At 36.7% G+C, this 22881-nt stretch overlaps 2 protein-coding genes across 5 annotated transcripts in view; both read left to right on the top strand.

Moving 5' to 3' along the window:
- The window catches only part of meox2a (mesenchyme homeobox 2a), a 31151-nt gene extending 19856 nt beyond the window's left edge, over positions 1-11295 (top strand). The window contains exon 3 of the mRNA XM_061915524.1: positions 6620-11295. Within this exon, the coding sequence (XP_061771508.1) occupies positions 6620-6838 (219 nt within the window). The 3' untranslated portion in view covers positions 6839-11295. The remainder of the gene's footprint in view (positions 1-6619) is intronic.
- Positions 11296-12311: 1016 nt separating this feature from the next.
- The window catches only part of agmo (alkylglycerol monooxygenase), a 227004-nt gene continuing 216434 nt past the window's right edge, over positions 12312-22881 (top strand). The window contains exons 1-2 of one of the 4 annotated variants that reach the window (XM_061915521.1): positions 12314-13237; positions 13315-13450. In XM_061915521.1, the coding sequence (XP_061771505.1) occupies positions 13331-13450 (120 nt within the window). In that variant the 5' untranslated portion in view covers positions 12314-13237; positions 13315-13330. Of the gene's footprint in view, positions 13451-22881 lie in introns of all 4 variants that reach the window. The other 3 variants (XM_061915522.1, XM_061915523.1, XM_061915520.1) reach the window with 3 other exon arrangements.

Here is a 22881-nt window from a genome sequence, read left to right as displayed (position 1 = left end):
AAAATTCCAACAACAACCATTTCAATTCATTCAGACCATTCAAGTGTTTTAACATTTTCCAAAAATGTCCCGTTTTTCCCAAAATTCCCAAATTTTTGGAAATCCCCATTCAAATCATTGGGACATTCTTCAAAGTTCTTCAAATCCCATATTTTCCATCGGACTCAAACCTTTACAACTTCAAAATATTCAACTTGTTTGGGAATTGTGTGCTCTACTTCTACAATTTTAAAACCATTTCAGGATTTCAGTTCAACTTCAGCTTCGGAGCATTCCCATGCAATTCCTTCAGGAATTGCCTCATCCAGTTACATTTTAGTATTTTTATGTGGCATCCCTTTGCACTTTTTAAAAAAAGGTATAATCCCTGTTGTAGTATTTTATGCATCCTGCTGTATGTATAATCTACAACTGACACCGCTTTACATTATTTACTAAATAAAAAATTTAAAAAAAGCTATGTCTGTACAGCACTTTGGCCAAGTGGGGTTGTTTTTAAATGATTAAACTAAACTAAATACATTTTATAATTTTTAAAAACCTCGATTTAATTTAAATCTTTTTTTAACATTTGTTTATTGACATTTTTGACAAAACAGTTAGGAAAAACAGTACAATACAACAACAACAAATCAGTCAAATAAGTCCAAGCAAATATTGATATCAAGCCGAAGACGACTGCACTTCCCAATGGCCTCAACATGGTTCAGCAATACACAAAAGCAAAAACAAAAGGCTCATCAATCAACCACAATTCGACCACATTTCAATCGGGGTGAAGCAGATTTGACGCATTTTTTATACCAAAGCAAATTCACGGGAAAGAAAATGTTTGATAAGTAATTCTTCTGTGTGCAAAATAACTAAAAACAATAAATCTGCAAACCTTCCTAAAGTGGAAATGAACCTGTTGTGACTCCCTTGCCAGACCAGCACCATCGCACTGAGGATATTCTGCAAAAAGTGTATATTTTCTTATCAGTGACGGAGCAGGAAGGGGCTCGGAATACATTAGTTGTAAAAGTGAATCTTAAGTGCCTTGTCATTCATTAATTGATCATCTCCACACAAAGCTAAGCCCCCCCACGGGCCTCATGGCCCTGGCGTGTGATCTGGATGTAGGACACAAACGTTAACACTAAAGTGCAAACATTCCACTCACATTTTAAAAGGGGAACTGCGCTTTTTTTTGTTTTTGTTTATCAATAACATTTCTTATGTGAGACAAGTTGTGTTTTTTTATGCATTCTAACTCGTAAATAAATGGAAGGTCGAGTCCGCCTATAAAGGGCTTTTAAAAACATCTAAAAAACGCCATTAAGATGTTATATACTGTATATACACAGTAACTATATATGTGGTTTAGTAACAGAGCATTAGTATTACAATAACTTGTAATACTAATGTATTTTGCCCATTTTAAGCATATGCCGCACATTAATTGAAAATGTTTCCAACAACATCACTGATTAAAACTCATGAAAGGCAACAAACATACTGCAACATTACTTACTGTACAAGGTCTGCTCTCACTGGGATGCTGACTGATGGGATCTTCATGACTTCTTGTTTAGACAAAGAATTATTTATAGTCCTCGGTTTAAAAAAAGGTGGGTGCATACGAGCATCCTTTTTTTTTAATTTAGAATATTTCTAGACTTTCTCATCATCTCCGAGTCTAAGTTGAGTGTCAAGGTTGACCACCGTCTTGATTTATGGCCACATCCTTCTCCTGTTCCGGCATGATTTATAATCTAGAATTTCACCAACTCAGAAGCGATGCAGTAGCTCACCTGTTAAAAATGGTAATAGAGCAGCATAAGCTTGTTAGTGTCAGGTTCGTCCCTGACAGTTTGGTTATGTTTTAGTTTTTTCCTCTGCATTAGTCTTTGTTTCCTCTGTGTATGTGTAGTATTTCCTGTCTTTATAAATGATAAATGGGTTGTACTTGTATAGCGCTTTTCTACCTTCAAGGTACTCAAAGCGCTTTGACACTACTTCCACATTTACCCATTCACACACACATTCACACACTGATGGAGGGAGCTGCCATGCAAGGCGCCAACCAGCACCCATCAGGAGCAAGGGTGAAGTGTCTTGCTCAGGACACAACGGACGTGACGAGGTTGGTACTAGGTAGGATTTGAACCAGGGACCCTCGGGTTGCGCACGGCCACTCTCCCACTGCGCTCTTATTTTGTCTGTTTCCTTCATTTCTCCCTAAGTGCTGTGTCCTCTCAGCTGCGGCTGATTGGCACCTGGCCACACCTGGTGTCAATCAGCCCGTCCCTTTTTTTAACCTGCCTTCCCATCCAGTCTGTGCTGGATTATTGTCGATGTCACTTCCGTATTGTCGCTCATGTCGTGTCAATGTCATTTTCTACTTGTCGTTCCTACTGGTCGTGTGATTGCAGCGTTTTTGTTCCCTGCTTCCGATTTGTTTGTTCATAGCCTAGTTTGTTACCCGCCTCTTGCTCACCTTTTGTTTGTACCCTTTGTTTGGTTTTGTTTAGTGTTTAAATATTAAATCATGTTTACCTCCAAAATGTCTGCCTCCTTCTCTGCATCTTGGGGTTAGTCACTAACAAACTCTGACAGAATAATCCAGCACAGACTGGATGGGAAGGCAGGTTAAAATAGGAGCGGGCTGATTGACACGAGGTGTGGCCAGGTGCCAATCAGCCGCAGCTGAAGGGACACAGCACTCAAGGAGAAAGACAGGAAACAGACAAGAGCGCTGACAGGAACTAAAGACAGGAAATACAGTGGAGCAAAAAATGTATTTAGTCAGCCACAAATTGTGCAAGTTCTCCCACTTAAAATGATGACAGAGGTCTGTAATTTTCATCCTAGGTACACTTCAACTGTGAGAGACAGAATGTGAAAAAAAATCCAGTAATTAACACTGTAAGAATTTAAAAAAATGTATTTGTAAATTATGGTGGAAAATAAGTATTTGGTCACTTCAGACAAGGAAGATCTCTGGCTCTCACAGACCTGTAACTTCTTCTTTAAGAAGCTCTTCTGTCCTCCACTCGTTACCAGTATTAATGGGACTTGTTTGAACTCCTTTTCTGTATAAAAGACACCTGTCCACAGCCTCAAACAGTCAGACTCCAAACTCCACTATGGCCAAGACCAAAGAGCTGTCAAAGGACACCAAGAAAACAATTGTAGACCTGCACCAGACTGGGAAGAGTGAATCTACAATAGGCAAGCAGCTTGGTGTGAAAAAATCTACTGTGGGAGCAATTATCAGAAAATGGAAGACATACAAGACCACTGATAATCTCCCTCGATCTGGGGCTCCAAGCAAGATCTCATCCCGTGGGGTCAAAATGATCATGAGAACGGTGAGCAAAAATCCCAGAACCACACGGTGGCACCTGGTGAATAACCTGCAGAGAGCTGGGACCAAAGTAACAAAGGTTACCATCAGTAACACACTACGCCGACAGGGAATCAAATCCTGCAGTGCCAGACGTGTCCCCCTGCTTAAGCAAGTGCATGTCCAGGCCCGTCTGAAGTTGGCCAGAGAGCACATGAATGATACAGCAGAGGATTGGGAGAATGTCATGTGGTCAGATGAAACCAAAATATAACTTTTTGGTATAAGCTCAACTCGTCATGTTTGGAGGAAGAAGAATACTGAGTTGGATCCCAAGAACACCATACCTACCGTGAAGCATGCGGGTGGAAACATCATTTTTCTGCTAAGGGACAGAACGACTGATCCGTGTTAAGGAAAGAACGAATGGGGCCATGTATCGTGAGATTTTGAGCCAAAACCTCCTTCCATCAGTGAGAGCTTTGAAGATGAAACGTGCCTGGGTCTTCCAGCATGACAAAGATCCCAAACACACCGCCTGGGCAACGAAGGAGTGGCTCCGTAAGAAGCAATTGAAAATCCTGGAGTGGCCTAGCCAATCTCCAGACCTCAACCCCATGGAAAATCTGTGGAGGGAGTTGAAAGTCCGTGTTGCTCGGCGACAGCCCCAAAACGTTGCTGCTCTCGAGAAGATCTGCAAAGAGGAATGGGCGAAAATACCAGCTATTGTGTGTGCAAACCTGGTAAAGACCTATAGTAATTGTTTGACCTCTGTTATTGCCAACAAAGGTTATATTATAAAGTATTGAGTTGAATTTTTGTTTTTGACCAAATACTTATTTTCCACCATAATTTACAAATACATTCTTTAAAATTCCTACAATCTGAATTCCTGGATTTTTTTTTTCACATTCTGTCTCTCAACAGTTGAACTGTACCTATGATGAAAATTACAGACCAATGTCATGGATGGATGGATGGATGTCATCATTTTAAGTGGGAGAACTTGCACAATCGGTGGCTGACTAAATACTTTTTTGCCCCACTGTACTACAAACACACAGAGGAAACAAAGACAAATGCAGAGGAAAAAACTAAAACAAAACCAAAATGTCAGGGACGAACCTGAGTTAGTTCTCTGTGAACAATGCGCCACTAAAAGTAGTTCCTCTAGGTTAGTGCTTATAGAAACAATATCACCGATACTTGGTTTTTACTCAGGTCACGAAATGTAAATGGAGAATTGTTACCGCTTTTTGGACAATTTTTATAGTGGGTTTTATAGCTGCATTATCCAATTAGCTCTACTGTTAGCTGACTTTTATGTACGAGTTTGAACTCATTTAAAAAGAAAAACATAGTTCCATTTCTTCCGCATGCGGAAGAGTCAAACTTACAACTCCCACCTCTTTATTGGCAGAACTGTATTTTAAGATATGTAGCAAAGCCTGCTACAGTCTGAGTGCAACAAACTGAGGGTTTGGAGACACATTACAGTTAGAACTTTATTAAAAATGTACTTCTGCTTAATACAGGAGCGTTGATGAGAGTCCATTTAAATTATTTAACATTTGTACCCTTTTTTACGACTGGCAATGCTGTAATTCAACAATTTCCCCACTTGGTGGCACACTAACTGTGCTTCCATTCTGCTACTGGTTCAATATCCAAACCCCAAAACCAGTTAAGTTGGCACGTTGTGTAAATCGTAAATAAAAACAGAATACAATAATCTGGAAATCCTTTTTAACTTATATTCAATTGAATAGACTGCAAAGACAAGATACTTAACGTTCGACCTGGAAAACTTCATTTTTTGCAAATATTAGCTCATTTGGAATTTGATGCCTGCAACATGTTTCAAAAAAGCTGGATCAAGTGGCAAAAAAGACTGACAAAGTTGAGGAATGCTCATCAAACACTTATTTGAAACATCCCACAGGTGGACAGGCTAATTGGGAACAGCTGGGTGCCATGATTGTGTATAAAAGCAGCTTCCATGAAATGCTCAGCCATTCACAAACAATGGTGGGGTGAGGGTCACCACTTTGTGAACAAATGCGTCAGCAAATTGTCGGACAGTTTAAGAACAACATTTTTCAACGAGCTATTTCTAGGAATTTATGGATTTCACCATCTACGGTCCGTAATATCATGAAAAAAGTTCAGAAAATCTGGAGAAATCACTGCACGTAAGCCATGATATTATGGACCTTGGATCCCTCTGGCGGTACCGCATCAAAAAAGCGACATCAGCGTGTAAAGGATATCACCACATGGGCTCCGAAACACTTCAGAAAACCACTGTCGGTAACCACAGTTCGTCGCTACATCTGTAAAGCCACTATGTAAAGCGAAAGCCATTAAAGAACAACGCCCAGAAACGCTGCTGGCTTTGCTGGGCTGGAGCTCAGTTCCTAAACGTTTACTGAGTGTTGTTAAAAGGAAATGCCATGTAACACAGTGGTAAAAATGCCCTCGTCCCAACATTTTTTGCAATGTGTTGCTGCCATTAAATTCCAAGTTAATGATTATTTGCAAAAACAAATTTGGTTTCTCAATTCAAACATTAAATATATTATTTTTGCAGTCTATTCAATTAAATATGAGTTGAAAAGGATTTGCAAATCATTGTATTCTGTTTCCGATCCTATCCGTTGTGGTGAAGAAGGAGCTGAGCCGGAAGGCAAAGCTCTCAATTTACTGGTCGATCTACGTTCCCATTCTCACTTATGGTCATGAGCTTTGGGTCATGACCGAAAGGATAAGATGACGGATACAAGCGGCCGAAATTAGTTTCTTCCGCCGTGTGACGGGGCTCTCCCTGACAGAGAGGGTGAGAAGCTACTGTATGTCATCCGGGAGGAACTCAAAGTAAAGCCGCTGCTCCTCCACATCGAGAGGAGCCAGGTGGGGTGGTTCGGGCATCTGGTCAGGATGCCACCCGAACGCCTCCCTACGGAGGTGTTTAGGGCACGTCCAACCGGTAGGAGGCCATGGGGGAGACCCAGGACACGTTGGGAAGACTATGTCCCCGACTGGCCTGGGAACGCCTCGGGATCCCCGGGAAGAGCTAGACGAAGTGGCTGGGGAGAGGGAAGTCTGGGCTTCCCTGCTTAGGATGCTGCCCCCGCGACCAGACCTCGGATAAGCGGAAGAAGATGGATGGATGGATGGATGTATTCTGTTTTTATTTACGAATTACTCAACTTCACTGGTTTTGGGTTTTGTAGAAGTGCGCTGAAGCAAACCTGTAGGAGAATCCTAACCGGCACCTGTTTGTGTTTACAGGTAAAAGTGTGGTTCCAGAACCGGAGGATGAAATGGAAGCGCGTGAAGGGCGGCCAGCAGGGGGCGGCAGCCCGCGAGAAAGAACTGGTGAACGTGAAAAAGGGGACGCTGCTGCCGTCAGAGTTCTCCGGCATGGCGGCCTTGCGTCACTCCACGGACTCCCTGGCCAACGACGACAGTCACGACAGCGACCAGAGCTCTGAGCACGCTCACTTATGATCGCTTTGGCATCGGGAAGGGGGAGGCCCGAGTGACATCGTCGTACATAAATGTGCAGATGAGTAGCAGACGTACATATCATGACGACGGAAGTAAGAATGTTGTGAATGTGAGCTTTTGGCGACGTGAGCGGTGTAAACATTCCATGTTTGATTTCGCACTGCTGGACAACGCCAACACGCGGGTGACATCCTAGTCATGGGAACTCCCCCCCCCCCGGAGTCTTGTGTGACATGAGGGTAAAGAGATTTTGGTGATTGCAGCATCAGCGACCTCATTGCTTTACAGAATGGGTGTGCTTTTCTCTTAGGGAAGTCAACATTTTGTCGCCCTCAGCGTTGCACTCCTAATTTTGCTGTCCATTTAATAGTGATGTGCGAGACCACTGAATTTCTTACCGATCTGATACCAAGTAAAATTCAGGCCGGTATTGGCGATACCGATCCGATACCAATATACCGATACTTTGTGCAAATATACTGAACATGTCTGCTAAAATATATAAAATTGTGTATTTTCAAATAATAACATTTCAAAAACTATCAAAAAAACTATCAGAATGTAATGGGAAAATGCTGAATTTTCTAAATTAATAATTAATAACAATATACTTAGTCACCTATGAATGTATATTGTAAATATATATTATATTTGGGTTTAAAAAAAAAAAAAAATTCAAAATGGTCCCTTCACACTTGACTCTTCAGAATGTGGATCCAACAAATTAAAAGCTGTCAAAATAAAAACATTTTTTTTTTTTTTAATATAGACAAAGGTAAAAAATACATTTGAAAATTTGCTAAATTACAACAACCATATTAAACACTGTTAAATGGGTAACTGAACATTAATATTTTTTTACTGGCAGAATTTTTGACACACTAAGTTATGCAGTTACACAACTGTAAATTTAATATTTTTATTCTATTTTTACATGGGAAAAAAACAATAGTAAAAATGTAAGAAAAAAAGAGCCAAAAAATCCGTTCTGTTATGAGAAATAACTGAATTTTTTAAAAACTAATAGGTCATAATAATTGACTTAGTCACATATAAATATATATTATGTTTTTTTTTAGCATTTAAAAAAAAATATATATATATATCCACATGGCCACCCCATACTTGACTTTTTAGGATGCGAAAAACGTGGAAAAAGACACCCATAATCTGACACATTAAAAGCTCTCAAAATAAAAACCAAATATATTTAAGCTACAAGCAAAGTTGAGTTAAGTAATTAAGAAATAAAATATTAACTTATTAATAATTTGAAAATTACAACAAATACACTAAACACAGTTAAATGTGTAACTGAACATTAATAGTTTCATACAGGCAGGATTTTTTTTCACACACGAGGTTATGCAGTTACACAACTGTATTATTATTATCTTATTCTATTCTTACATGTGGAAAAAAACAATGGTAAAAATGTAAGAAAAAATATTTTTTAAAAATCGGTATGTAATGAGGAAAAGTGGAAATATTCTGACCAATAAATCAATAATAATATACTTAGACACAATATTTACTTTGAGCATTTTTTAAACAAAAAATTATTTGTTTTTTGCATATTTTGACTTGCGGTATTTGGTGGAAAAAGTTTGGACACCCCTGAACTAATGTATCAAAAGTATTTTTGATTTGAGGATCGATATTAGAGCATAAAGATTTGGTATCGGCGGTACTGATATTTCAATATTGATTCGCACATCACTACCATTTAGCAGCTTGACAAGCTTTCATCACAATAAACACACAATAAGTCTGGCCAATTCTGCAAATGTTGCAGTAACTGATACCAATATGTTTTACTTGAAAATGTTCAAGCTCCTTGACTGATTTTGTGATTTTTTTTGTAATAACAAAAAACAACAGCATTGTTATCACGTCACATATTTGTGAACATTTCAATACGTTTTAAATACAATATAAGACAATGTAATAATATCAGCAAAATAAAATGATTCATTTGACATCTGGTTACAGTTGGAACAAAATAATTAACAAAAGCCATTTTAAAGAATATATTCACTCGAGGGATCCTGATCCGATATTGTTATCGGTCCAGGATCATCAGAAAAAAATCAGATTATAATCGCTAGAAGCACTCTAATACTGTACAAGCAGCCCTGCAGAGTCCAAACCTGGACAGTTTATAGTAAACATGGTGGACTACAGGCTACAAGGAGCTAGCAGCTACACAACAGCCAAGCACACAATAGCACACAAGCTAGACATACATAATCAGTATCCTTAATTAAACAATATTGCAGTCTCCAAAAGCACATTTCTTCGTACATACAATTATCAGACACTTGCATATTATTTACACATACAAAGTCTCCAAAGCAGAGGCGTATTAGAAAGTATTCAGTAACAAACGTGTCCACATCATTCAACTTGAGCCGAAATTCATGAATTAATGTGGCTACTAGGTGTCGCCGAAAGAACAACGGCCACTCCAGTTCAACTTAAAGACCGCATGAATCCAATAAATAAATAGGTTAGTGTTTTTTTCATTTTTCTACCATTGTTCTACTTTTGACTAATTTCACTTGATTAAAGCTTTTCTTAACATCCCAGACTACAAAATAACACAAGTATGATTTAAAACGTTTGGACAATGAAAATAAGTCAGTTTTTTAAATTAGTTTTTTAAAGTAAAATTGGTACAGTTTCTTCTATTTACAGTAATTCACTGTAAAAACAATGACCATATAACGGTATAGCTCGGTTGGTAGAGCAGCCGTGCCAGCAACTTGAGGGTTCCGGGTTCAAGCGCAGCTTCCGCCATCCTAGTCACTGCCGTTGTGTCCTTGGGCAAGACACTTTACCCACCTGCTCCCAGTACCACCCACACTGGTTTAAATGTAACTTATAATTTGGGTTTCACTATGTAAAAGCGCTTTGAGTCAATCGAGAAAAGCGCTATATAAATATAATTCACTTCACTTCACAATAAAGGTTAAAACTGGCTGCTCAGTCGACAGAATTTTACCGTGGTTTATTTTACATTTTAGTAATTCGATGCAAAAACCATCGTAGATTTGACAGTAAAATTCTGGCGACTTCGCTACCAGTTTTTTTTTTTTTACCATAAAATCGACATTTTTTTTTTTTAGTACTGATAATAATGCTATTTGGGAGATTGTGTATGCTTTAAAGACACACATTGAGTTAGAAATGTAAAAACATTTGAAACCTGACAATACAGAGGGGCTGTAAATCTTCGGGCACCACACGATTTAATTTGATTCTTACAGGGAACGATTCGATTCAGAATCGATTCTCGATTCAAAACGATACTCAATTGAAAATCCATATTTAATAATACTTAAACTTATTAATAACATTGGGTGCCAGTTCTGCGATGAGGTGGCGACTTGTCCAGGGTGTACGCCGCCTTCCGCCCGATTGTAGCTGAGATAGGCACCAGCGCCCCCCGCGATCCCAAAGGGAATAAGCAGTAGAAAATGGATGGATGGATGGGTGCCAGTTCTATGATTAAGTACATTCCTCTATAAAATACATAAACAGTACTGATAAATGTTTATATTACTTAAAAGAAAACTAGTTTTGTTGAATAAAATTCTACTCAAACATGTAATAAAGTCAAATACAAATAAGGCAACAAGAGAAGTATACAACATTTCTTTTTTCTGAGGTAAACACAGGCTTTTACATCAACAATAGGATGTTCCTGGCTACGCAGGACAGAGTTAAAAATTCAAAATAAAGTAGATTTTAGATTTTTTTTTTTTAACTAATTAACAATTTTTACAAATAAGAATCACGATTCATTTGAAAATCAATTTTTTTTGTCACCCGTATTCGTCATCAACAGCATGTTGAGTTAATAACTGATCAAAATATACAGTCAATGGTGTGCGGTTCATAAACAACACTGATGATGACTTGATATAAACGGCATTTTTTTTCAGGCAACTGTACAACAACAACAAAAAAAGTTCCAGCAGAAACTTGCTGATTTTACGACTAATATCTCCCTGAGACTGCAACATGCTGTGAAGGTGCTGGGGTTGGCGGCGAGCTTCGTGCTAAGTTTACAGTGTGTGGACTCCTGGCAGGACTCCGAGAGAAAAGCTATAAAGGATCAAATTCTGCTCCTGCGTGCCCGTGATGAAAATAATTTCACGGCCTGATCTTATCTTTCGCCACGCCCAGACCGAGCAGGACAATTTCACCTCCAATTTTGAGAATAATCTGCATTTTCTTGTTGTTGGTTTTTTTCGGTGGGGGGAGACTTGTGAGTAAGAAAGTGCAATTAACAATGGTCATTAAATGGCAATCATTGGCGTGTCACAAGGCTGCATGCGCTCTCACATTTTCACTCACGCTGTGAAAGGTCGATTACGGAATGTGATGCAAAACATACAATGATAATGTCATCCATGGTGACAGGTGTTGTATTAAACATATAACAACAAATACTCCTTTGCTTAGAAATGATGTTATCAAATGTCTTAATTCATGGTAGCATAGTTAGGAGTTTTATGGGCAATTTTCTAAATATGTATTTGAATTGTAAATGTATTTTTACAATTTTTTATAATTTAATTGTCAAGAAAACAATAAACTGTATAATTAAATGTACAGTTACACTTGAAATGATTCAAACCCCATCAAAACGTGTGTATATTCAGAGTTAAAGGCCTACTGAAACCCACTACTACCCACCATGCAGTCTGATAGTTTATATATCAATGATGAAATATTAACATTGCAACACATGCCAATACAGCCTTTTTGGTTTACTAAATTGCAATTTTAAATTTCCCGGGCGTTTCCTCTTGAAAACATCGCGTAATGATGACGTGTACGCGTGATGTCACAGGCTGATAGGAAATATGAGCGCTGCACACACACACAGCTAAAAGTGATCTTCTTTAACGACATAATTACACAGTATTTTGGAGATCTGTGTTGCTGAATCTTTTGCAATTTGTTCAATTAATATTGGAGAAGTCAAAGTAGAAAGAGGGAGTTGGGAAGCTTTAGCCTTTAGCCACACAAACACACGGTGATTCTTTGTTTAAAATTCCCAGAGGTGAAACTTTACTATGGATCACAGCGGTCAAGCGAACATAGATCCCAACCGAAAGTCAACCAGCAGGTTTCGGTGAGAAAATTGTGGTAAAAAGTCACTTCTTACCGGAGATCAGCTGAGCTTGCCCCGTCCATAAAGCTGCCGTCGACTTCCCTGAGACATTGGCGTCAAGACACCCGTGGACACACACCTCCGACTATCAGGTACTATTAAACTCACTAAAACACTAGCAACACAATAGAAAGATAAGACATTTCCCAGAATTATCCTAGTAAATGTGTCTAAAAACATCTGGATCCGTCCCAATGCAATCGCGTTTTTTTTTTTTTTTCTAGTCCGTCGCTATCAATATCTTCTTTCATCCTCGCTCAAATTGATGGGGAAATTGTCGTTTTCTCGGTCTGAATAGCTGTTTTTGTTGGAGGCTCCCATTAAAAACAATGTGAATATGTGAGGAGTCATCAACATGTGACGTCATAGTCTGCGACTTCCGGTACAGGCAGGGCTTTTCTGTTAGCGACCGAAAGTTGCGAACTTTATCGTGGATGTTCTCTACAAAATGCTTTCAGCAAAAATATGGCAATATTGCGAAATTATCAAGTATGACACACAGAATAGACCTGCTATCCCTGTTTAAATAAGAACATTTCATTTCAGTAGGCCTTTAAAGGGTTATGAGGTGTAGTTTGCAGTAAACCAAGACAACGGAAACATGTCAATAGCCACACAGCTTCTTCGTACATTATGAAAATAAATACAATTTACAATTAGGGGGTAAATCATTTACTTTCAAATAGTATGCAACTAACAACTCCTTCAATAACACAAATGACGTCATCAAAAACTTGACAGATCAATACCCAAACAAATGTATGTGAGCAACTGAAAACTGGAAGTAATGAAACCCAAACTAACATAGTAACATAAATCCATGGAAGCCCGAATACCCCAATGGTCAGTCATAGTTATGAGGTGAAAAGTCGAAATTATGAGAAATATACATAACGGGCTTCAATAAAAGCGTTCACTTTATTTTTCATGTCACAGGACTTCTCGCAGGATTAAGTAGGACACGTGACCTAATAGCCCGTAAGGTTCTGTTTATCTTAGAGTCAACAACAGTCATGAAAGTAGCATTATTATTACCACAGTATAATTGGTATTATTATTATTACTTTATTGTTATCTCAGAGTGACTTATTTTACAGCGCGTGGACACATGACCCCACTTCCGGCAGAACTCTTAAACAGCTGACCTACTTTGACTGCCCCTGACTTTATAAATAAGGCTCGGCGGAGGACTACACCACGGCGGCGGTGCGACGGTTGGCGCGCAAGACCAAACTTCCCTCTTCGTGTTTCTTCTTTTTTTTCCTTGACTTCTTATTTCTTACCTGGCCAGGTAAAGTCGAATCATCATGGCGGACAGTGTTCAATTCGCCACGGCCATGCCGGACATCCGTGCGATGTTCTACCTGCTGTCGCCCAACGAGTCGTCCTTCGAGAAGGTTGAAGAAGTGCCCGAATATGTTCATCAGGTGGGTGCAGACACAGGTGACGTAAGGTTCCCCTCATGTGTCACCTTCAGGCAGTAAGCCCTCAAATAACTTTCGGTTTATTTATTTAATTTTATTTCATAACTCCGTTAGGGTAAAATATAACATAAACAAATGCTTAAATAATTTAGATTTAATACATTCAAGTCACAACATTAGGCACCCAACATATCCAGATAGAAGCTGTGTCAACAAATCTTCACTTACAAAATGACAATACAACATTTTCTGTCTTCATGAATAATATGACAGTATTTTTTATCTGTCCTGCATCGAAATATACATTGTTTTTTTGTATTTTAATTGTTGAAAGAAAAGTCATCAGATGTGCATGTTTATGTGCGTAAAATTTATTTTGTTTACATTTATTGTATTTTATATTTGTTTTGTATACATTTACAATATAATACGTTACATATTTTGTTTCATTTCTCCGGAGAAAAGCAAAGCAAAGTTTATTTAATCCCACCCTTTTTCGAATCATATAGCAATTACTAACCCATATGTTTACTTCCTGTTCTTATTTTGAAAATACAACAAAGTAAAATTTGTCACTATTAAATTGGTTGGAAAAATATTGACGTTTTTGAAAACGGCTCAAATGCAAACATCAATTAAATTATCCAAATGCTGAACAAATGTGACAGGAAAATGTTGGAATAAAAATGCTGCAACCACGTAAACGCTGCAAAAACAACAACAAAAAACACAAGAGAAATGATGTAAATTGTAAGAAATAAGTGAAGTTAGCCAGTTATGATTGAATATTTTACAGCATTATAGAGCAAGCGATTTTTGGGCACCACACGATTCGATTCTTACGAGGAATAATTTCAACAATGTTCATCGGATGGATGCAGACACAGGTGATGTAAGGTTCCCCTCATGTGTCACCCTCAGGTAGTGTGCCCTCAAATAACATTCAGCTCACTTATTTAATTCAATTTCATAACTATGTTAGGGTAAAATATAACATAAACAAATGCTTAAATCATTTAAATGTAATACATCCAAGTCACAACTTTAGGCACACAACATATTTGGATAGAAGCTGTGTCAACAAATCTTCACTTACAAAATGACAATACAACATTTTCAGTTTTCATGAATAATATGACAGTATTTTTTATCTGTCCTGCATCTAATATATACTGAGTTTTTTTGTATTTTAATTGTTGAAAGAAAAGTCATCAGATGTGCATGTTTATGTGCGTAAAATTTATTTTGTTTACATTTATTTTATTTTATATTTGTTTCGTATACATTTACAATATAATACGTTACATATTTTGTTTCATTTCTCCGGAGAAAAGGGAAGCAAAGTTTATTTAATCCCACCCTTTTTTGAATCATATAGCAATTACTAACCCATATGTTTACTTCCTGTTCTTATTTTGAAAATACAACAAAGTAAAATTTGTCACTATTAAATTGGTTGGAAAAATATTGACGTTTTTGAAAACTGCTCAAATTCAAACATGCAATTAAATTATTCAAATGCTGAACACATGTGACAGGAAAATGTTGGAATAAAAATGTTGCAACCACGTAAACGCTGCAAAAAAACAACAACAAAAACACAAGAGAAATTATGTAAGTTGTAAGAAATAAGTGAAGTTAGCCATTTATGATTGAATATTTTACAGTATTATAGAGCAAGCGATTTTTGGGCACCACACATTTCGATTCTTACGAGGAATAATTTCAACAATGTTTATCAGATGGGTGCAGACACAGGTGACGTAAGGTTCCCCTCATGTGTCACCCTCAGGTAGTGTGCCCTCAAATAACATTCAGCTCACTTATTTAATTCAATTTCATAACTCTGTTAGGGTAAAATATAACAAACAAATGCTTAAATCATTTAAATGTGAACATCCAAGTCACAACTTTAGGCACACAACATATTCGGATAGAAGCTGTGTCAACAAATCTTCACTTACAAAATGACAATACAACATTTTCAGTTTTCATGAATAATATGACAGTATTTTTTATCTGTCCTGCATCTAATATATACTTAGTTTTTTTGTATTTTAATTGTTGAAAGAAAAGTCATCAGATGTGCATGTTTATTTGCGTAAAATTGATTTTGTTTACATTTATTTTATTTTATATTTGTTTCGTATACATTTACAATATAATACATTACATATTTTGTTTCATTTCTCCGGAGAAAAGGGAAGCAAAGTTTATTTAATCCCACCCTTTTTGGAATCATATAGCAATTACTAACCCATATGTTTACTTCCTGTTCTTATTTTGAAAATACAACAAAGTAAAATTTGTCACTATTAAATTGGTTGGAAAAATATTGACGTTTTTGAAAACTGCTGAAATTCAAACATGCAATTAAATTATTCAAATGCTGAACACATGTGACAGGAAAATGTTGGAATAAAAATGTTGCAACCACGTAAACGCTGCAAAAAAACAACAACAAAAACACAAGAGAAATGATGTAAGTTGTAAGAAAATAAGTGAAGTTAGTCAGTTATGATTGAATATTTTATAGTATTATAGAACAAGCGATTTTTGGGCACCACACATTTCGATTCTTACGAGGAATAATTTCAACAATGTTTATCAGATGGGTGCAGACACAGGTGACGTAAGGTTCCCCTCATGTGTCACCCTCAGGTAGTGTGCCCTCAAATAACATTCAGCTCACTTATTTAATTCAATTTCATAACTCTGTTAGGGTAAAATATAACAAACAAATGCTTAAATCACTTAAATGTGAACATCCAAGTCACAACTTTAGGCACACAACATATTCGGATAGAAGCTGTGTCAACAAATCTTCACTTACAAAATGACAATACAGCATTTTCAGTTTTCATGAATAATATGACAGTATTTTTTATCTGTCCTGCATCTAATATATACTTAGTTTTTTTGTATTTTAATTGTTGAAAGAAAAGTCATCAGATGTGCATGTTTATGTGCGTAAAATTGATTTTGTTTACATTTATTTTATTTTATATTTGTTTCGTATACATTTACAATATAATACGTTACATATTTTGTGTCACTTCTCTGGAGAAAAGGGAAGCAAAGCTTATTTAATCCCACCCCTTTTCGAATCATAGCAATTACTAACCCATATGTTGACTTCCTGTTCTTATTTTGAAAATACAACAAAGTAAATTTGCACTATTAAATTGGTTGGAAAACTATTGACGTTTTGAAAACGGCTCATATGCAAACATGTAATTAAAGTATCCAAATGCTGAACACATGTGACGGGAATATGTTGAAGTATAAATGCTGAAACCACGTAAACGCTGCAAAAAAACAACAACAAAAAAACACAAGAGAAATGCTGTAAGTTGTAAGAAATAAGTGAAGTTAGACAGTTAGGATTGATTATTTTACAGTATTATAGAGCAAGCGATTTTTGGGCACCACACGATTCGATTCTTACGAGGAATAATTTCAACGATGTTCATCAGATGGGTGCAGACACTGGTGACGTAAGGTTCCCTTCATGTGTCACCCTCATGTAGTGTGCCCTCAAATAACCTTTGGCTCACTTATTTTATTTTAATTTCATAACTCTTTTAAGGTAAATTATAAAATAAACACATGCTTAAATAACTAAAATGTAATACATACATTCAGGTCACAACATTAAGCACACAACATATTCATATAGAAATTGTGTCAACAAGTATTCACTTACAAAATGACAATACTAGTTTTCAGTTTTTATAAATACTATGACATTATTTTTATCTGTCCTGCTTTAAACAACAAATATAATTTGTTTTTTTTTGTATTTTAATTGTTGAAAGAATAGTCATCAGACCTGCATGTTTGTGCGTAAAATTTATTTTGTTTACATTAATTTCGTATACATTTGCAATATAATACGTTACATATATTTTTTCATTTCTCCAGAGAATAGGAAAACAAAGTGTATTTAATTCCACCCCTTTTTGAATCGGAGCAAATACTAAACCATTTGTACACTTCCTGTTCTTATTCTGTAAATACAACAAAGTAAATTTGGAACTATGACAGTAATGTTGTAAAAGTTGTAAGAAAAAAGTGAAGTTAGCCAGTTAGGATTTTATATTTTACAGTATCGTGGAGCAAGTGATTTTTATGGTCAAGTGTTTAAAGGATAACTACATTTTGAAAAAAAGATCTTGACAATCATTTGCAATTCTTGTGTAAGACAAGAACATGTTTTTCTTTTTTTTTAATGCATAATCATTCGTGAAATGCGGCGAGTACGAGGTTGCTAACAATTCAGCTAATGTCAAAACTCTATTGCACCTACAAAGCCTTCTAAAAACATCCCAAAATCGCCAGCAATACTCCATTTACACCTTGTGACCTGATTTATTAACCAAGTATTAGAAATGTTATTATAAGCGCTAAAATAGAGGAACTACTTTTAGTGGCGCCGTGATCACAGAGAGCTAACTAGTTTATGCTGCTCAATTGACCTATTGAGACGATGAGATGCTGCATCGCCTCTGAGTTGGTGAAAGGTAATTCTAGATTATAAATCATGCTCTCTCACCTACATAGTAGAAGGTTGTGGACATAAACTGACAAGTTGGTCAACTTTGACATTCAACCTAGACAAGGAGATTGCGAAAAAGACACGAAAAATGCTCGTGTTTCGGGGATGTTATGATGAATTCTTCATCTAAAAGAGACCTGGGCAAATTAAGGCCCGGGGGCCACATGCGGCCTGTTCAGCTTTTTAATCTGGCCCGCCGGACATTACCAAATAATTTTTTGAGATCTTTAAAATGGAAACTGTAGCTGCCATTATGATGTGCAGTGATGTTTTCTTATGACCGTAAGTCTTGAACTATACAAAGTATATCAATGGTTGGATTTTGTGCATTGGGAACCTATGTCACAGCAGCTCAGACGAGGCACCAAGCAGTGTGGGCAGGAAGCGTTTCCACAGAGGCGGAAGGAGATTTTCACAACAAAGTTCTAAAGCTTAGTGATGTATCGGATTGTTGGTGTATTTATTTTGTACCTTTCCTGTTCATATTTCACTCTTTGTTGCATTTTTGTCGCGTTTCATTTGATTGTAAAATATGTCGATCGAGACGGGGTGTGACATTCATATTTTGTCAATATTCAGCGTTTTATCCTTCATAGAAAAATGTAAAATTCCATTACGTTTTTTAAGGTTGGTCTGTCATAACGTTTTTAGCATTCAATCAGACATTATTGTTGGGTTTTGTATTAGTCTTCCTAAAAATAGATAAACCGGCCCCCAGACACATTTTCTTCTGTAAATGTGGGCCCCTGAGTCAAAATGATTGCCCAGGCCTGATATAAATGAACATCCCATCGGTTGTCATTCTAGTGAAAGCAGAAATTGTACAGTACGTGATTATTTTATTATGTTTATAGTTTGTATTCCTTGTTAGGCACTTGGCAATACTGCTACATGATGCTTATGTGTTTCACTATAGCTGCATCTGTTCAGCACACATCTTGTAAAACTTGTAGATCATCCTTCCTATATTCAAACTCAAAAATACAATGTTCTGAATCACCATTTGTCCCAAAATAGTCTGCCTTAAAGGTTGTGACGTCTGTGAAAGTAATACGCCGCTCTATGCTTAAAATTATCAAAGTATGAAAATATTACATGTTATTATGAATGTGACTGTTACTACATTACATATACTTACTGTGTGTATATAAAACGTAGATTAAGGCTTTTGGATGTTTTTACAGCGTGTTATAGGCTGAATAGGGCGGCTCCGATAGGCTCAATTGTTAGCTCACTATGCTAGCATTTATTTACGAGTTAGAATGCATTAAAAAAAACAAACATATGTGTTCTTGTCTTACATAAGGATTGAGAATAGTAGGAAACCATCCCCCGTTGTTTTTGATGTGTGTAGTACACAGAATCAGATTTTCCGGAGCGCTAAATTGTTGATTTTATTAAACAAAGGATGAACATTTAGTTTAACCGTCAAAAACGCTATGTTATCTAAAATTTACATTATAAAATGTTACATTTTTAATTAATAGTATGCGTAGCCCTGCTAAATTGCATAATTATGCAACTTGTGACTAGTGCAACTAGAAAAACTAGTGAGCATCATGGATGATGCCAGTCACCCTCTGCAGACCGTTATCAGTAGCCAGAGGAGCCTGTTCAGTGCTAAACTGCTTCATCCCAAGTGCAGGACTAATAGACTAAAAAACTCCTTTGTCCCACACGCCATTTGACTGTGCAACTCCTCTCTGAGCGGATGGGGGTACTAGGATGACAGGGGATGCAAAACAATACCAGTGCAATACTTTTTCATAACATGGTCACTACTGCCTAGTTTCTCTTGTTATATTCTTATTTTAATGTTATATTTTTATTCTCATTGTTGGTTTTTATTTTTGTTGTTATTGTAATATTTTTCTATTGTTTCCATTTATACCCCCATTGTTTACTTTTTAATTTTTAAATTCAATCTCAATTTTGTACACTGTTTCCGGAATTAAAATTTTACTGAAGGAATCAATAAAGATCTATCTATCTATCTATCTATCTATCTATCTATCTATCTATCTATCTATCTATCTATCTATCTATCTATCTATCTATCTATCTATCTATTTATCTATTTATCTATCCATCTATCCATCTATCCATCTATAATGTATAATTATATTTTTGTCTAAGAAATTTTATATTTTAAGTATCATGGAGCAAGTGATTTTTATGGCCAAGTGTTTAAAGGATAACTAATTTTTTTTTTTTTTTAATGTTGACAATCATTTGCTATTCTTGTGTAAGACAAGAACATGTTTTTCTTTTTTTTTAATGCATAATCATTCGTGAAATGCGGCAAGTACAAGGTGGCTAACAATTCAGCTAATGTCAAAACTCTATTGCACCTACAAAGCCTTCTAAAAACATCCCACAATTGCCAGCAATACTCCATTTACACCTCGTGACCTGATTTATTAACCAAGTATTAGAAATGTTATTATAAGCGCTAAAATAGAGGAACTACTTTTAGTGGCGCCGTGATCACAGAGAGCTAACTAGTTTATGCTGCTAAATTGACCTATTGAGACGATGAGATGCTGCATCGCCTCCGAGTTGGTGAAAGGTAATTCTAGATTATAAATCATGCTCTCTCACCTACATAGTAGAAGGTTGTGGACATAAACTGACAAGTTGGTCAACTTTGACATTCAACCTAGACAAGGAGATTGCGAGAAAGACACGAAAAATGCTCGTATTTCGGGGATTTTATGAAGAATTCTTCATCTAAAAGAGACCTGGGCAAATTAAGGCCCGGGGGCCACATGCGGCCTGTTCGGCTTTTAACCTGGCCCGCCGGACATTCCCAAATAATTTTTTGAGATCTTTAAAATGGAAACTGTAGCCGCCATTATGATGTGCAGTGACGTTTTCTAATGACCGTAAGTCTTGAACTATACAAAGTATATCAATGGTTGTAATTTGTGCATTGGGATAATATACCTATGTCACAGCAGCTCAGACGAGGCACCAAGCAGTGTGGGCGGGAAGCGTTTCCACAGACGCGGAAGGAGATTTTAACAAAGATCTAAAGTTAGTGATGTATCGGATTGCTGGTGGATTTATTTTGTAACCTTCCTGTTCATATTTCACTCTTTGTTGCATTTTTGTTGCGTTTCACTTGATTGTAAAATATGTAGATCGAGAGGGGGAGTGACATTCATATTTTGTCAATATTCAGCGTTTTTTTTTTATAAGAAAAATAGTTTTATTAAATGTACAGTATAGCTTTATTGAGTGATTGCCCTCGTGTGAACGTTTTATTTAAAAGAGATACAGAATTTCGACGCTCAGACATTTAAAACCGGTTTCCATGCACAAATGCTAAGAGAGCTTGAAAGTGTGACATAGTAAACGCAGTGCATTGTGGTTCTTGCAGAACTCTAAATATTTACACGACAGAAAGCGAGACTTTGTGCGTAAGTTTTGTTCTTTTCTTTAGTAAGTTGAAAACATGGCATGAACAAACTCCGTCTCATTCCTCGCCCCTTCCTGCTCTGTCACTGATAAATATATAACAGAAAATGTCCCATAAGATCGTCACCGTTCTCCGTGGCACACAATGTTAATCACTGGTCTTGCAAGGCAGACATACTTTGTTTAGGGCTGTAGCTATCTATTAGTTTAGTAATCAAGTAATTTATTGAGTAGTTTGTTTGGTTTATCGGATACAAATTTGCATTTTAGAGAAAATAGTTGAAGCAAAGACTTTTTTACTTGCCATAAACTTAATTATATATTTTTTTCCAACATTGATGTTGCACTTTTAATATGTGTGCATCAATAAAAATTAAGATCACAACGTTCACACACCACCAATCTCATGTGTGCTCCATTGCAGCGGTCATGAAAGAACTATGCTTGTGTATTTCTAGTTTTAAGGCACTCCGGGCAGTCCGTATTTCAACCATTTTTATTAGTTAGACTCAAACGATTAGACGAAGCAACATAATATGAATTGGAAGTTTTTTCCTAATCAATTTTTTTGGAGATGCCCATTTTGATACCAATCCTCCATGAGTGAGGTCAGACGATACTGATTACATGGATTAGCTTTAAATTTTTGAATTTATTTTTGAGTGCTAGTCACATTTTAACAATATTAATATTTAAACTTTATTCTCTTTTTTTATTAATTGCCATTGTTTGATCAAAACACAGTCAATAGTACACAATAACTGAACCAAAAAAAAACCTTGATTTACGAACCTAATTGGTTCTTGAACATGGTTCGTAAATCAAAGTTTGTACATCGAACAACGTTTCTTTATAAGAAAGAATACAAATATTGATAATGGGTCTACTAAAGTCCATTATTTATTGAAGACTTGAGCACAATATAAAGTGCTTCACACTGCTGTGTATCAAACATAATAAGTAATAGATCAACTCTCTTTATTAGCAAGCTAAAACAACGACATGCTGCTGTCTATGTATGTGCTGCTCTGAAAACACGCGCTTACACGCCCAAGTCTTTTTGGTGCCCTCATAAATGGTCAGAAATCACAAACATCTTTAACTTTACAAGCATATTGCAAAAGTAAAATCCACTTTCATTAACATTAACAAAGGAGGAGCTGACAAGAAAAGAGCGGACAGAGAGAGAGAAGGGAGGGACAGGGGTGTGGGGGTTTGCCCGTTTGTGTGTGTGCGTTGAACGAGAGGTCGCTCTTCTCTGCTGAGAAATAGGTCTGCTTTGGCATATTTTTCCAGGGAAGTCCGTTCTCGTCACAAATAAAACTTGCTGTGGTAGATTCTTCCGAAACTTGTGAGCGCCATTAATGTGCTTTTCGCAAATAGTCTTTTGTATGGTAAGTAATTGTTTTTTTCTTATGTCCGAAGTTTGTATATATTGTTAAGCATTTAGCAATAT

The sequence above is a fragment of the Nerophis ophidion genome, linkage group LG11, assembly GCF_033978795.1.
Source record: "Nerophis ophidion isolate RoL-2023_Sa linkage group LG11, RoL_Noph_v1.0, whole genome shotgun sequence".
NCBI classification, from domain to species: Eukaryota; Metazoa; Chordata; class Actinopteri; order Syngnathiformes; family Syngnathidae; genus Nerophis; species Nerophis ophidion.
The sequence above is the reverse complement of the archived record's forward strand: the minus strand, read 5'-3'. Positions and strand labels throughout refer to the sequence as shown.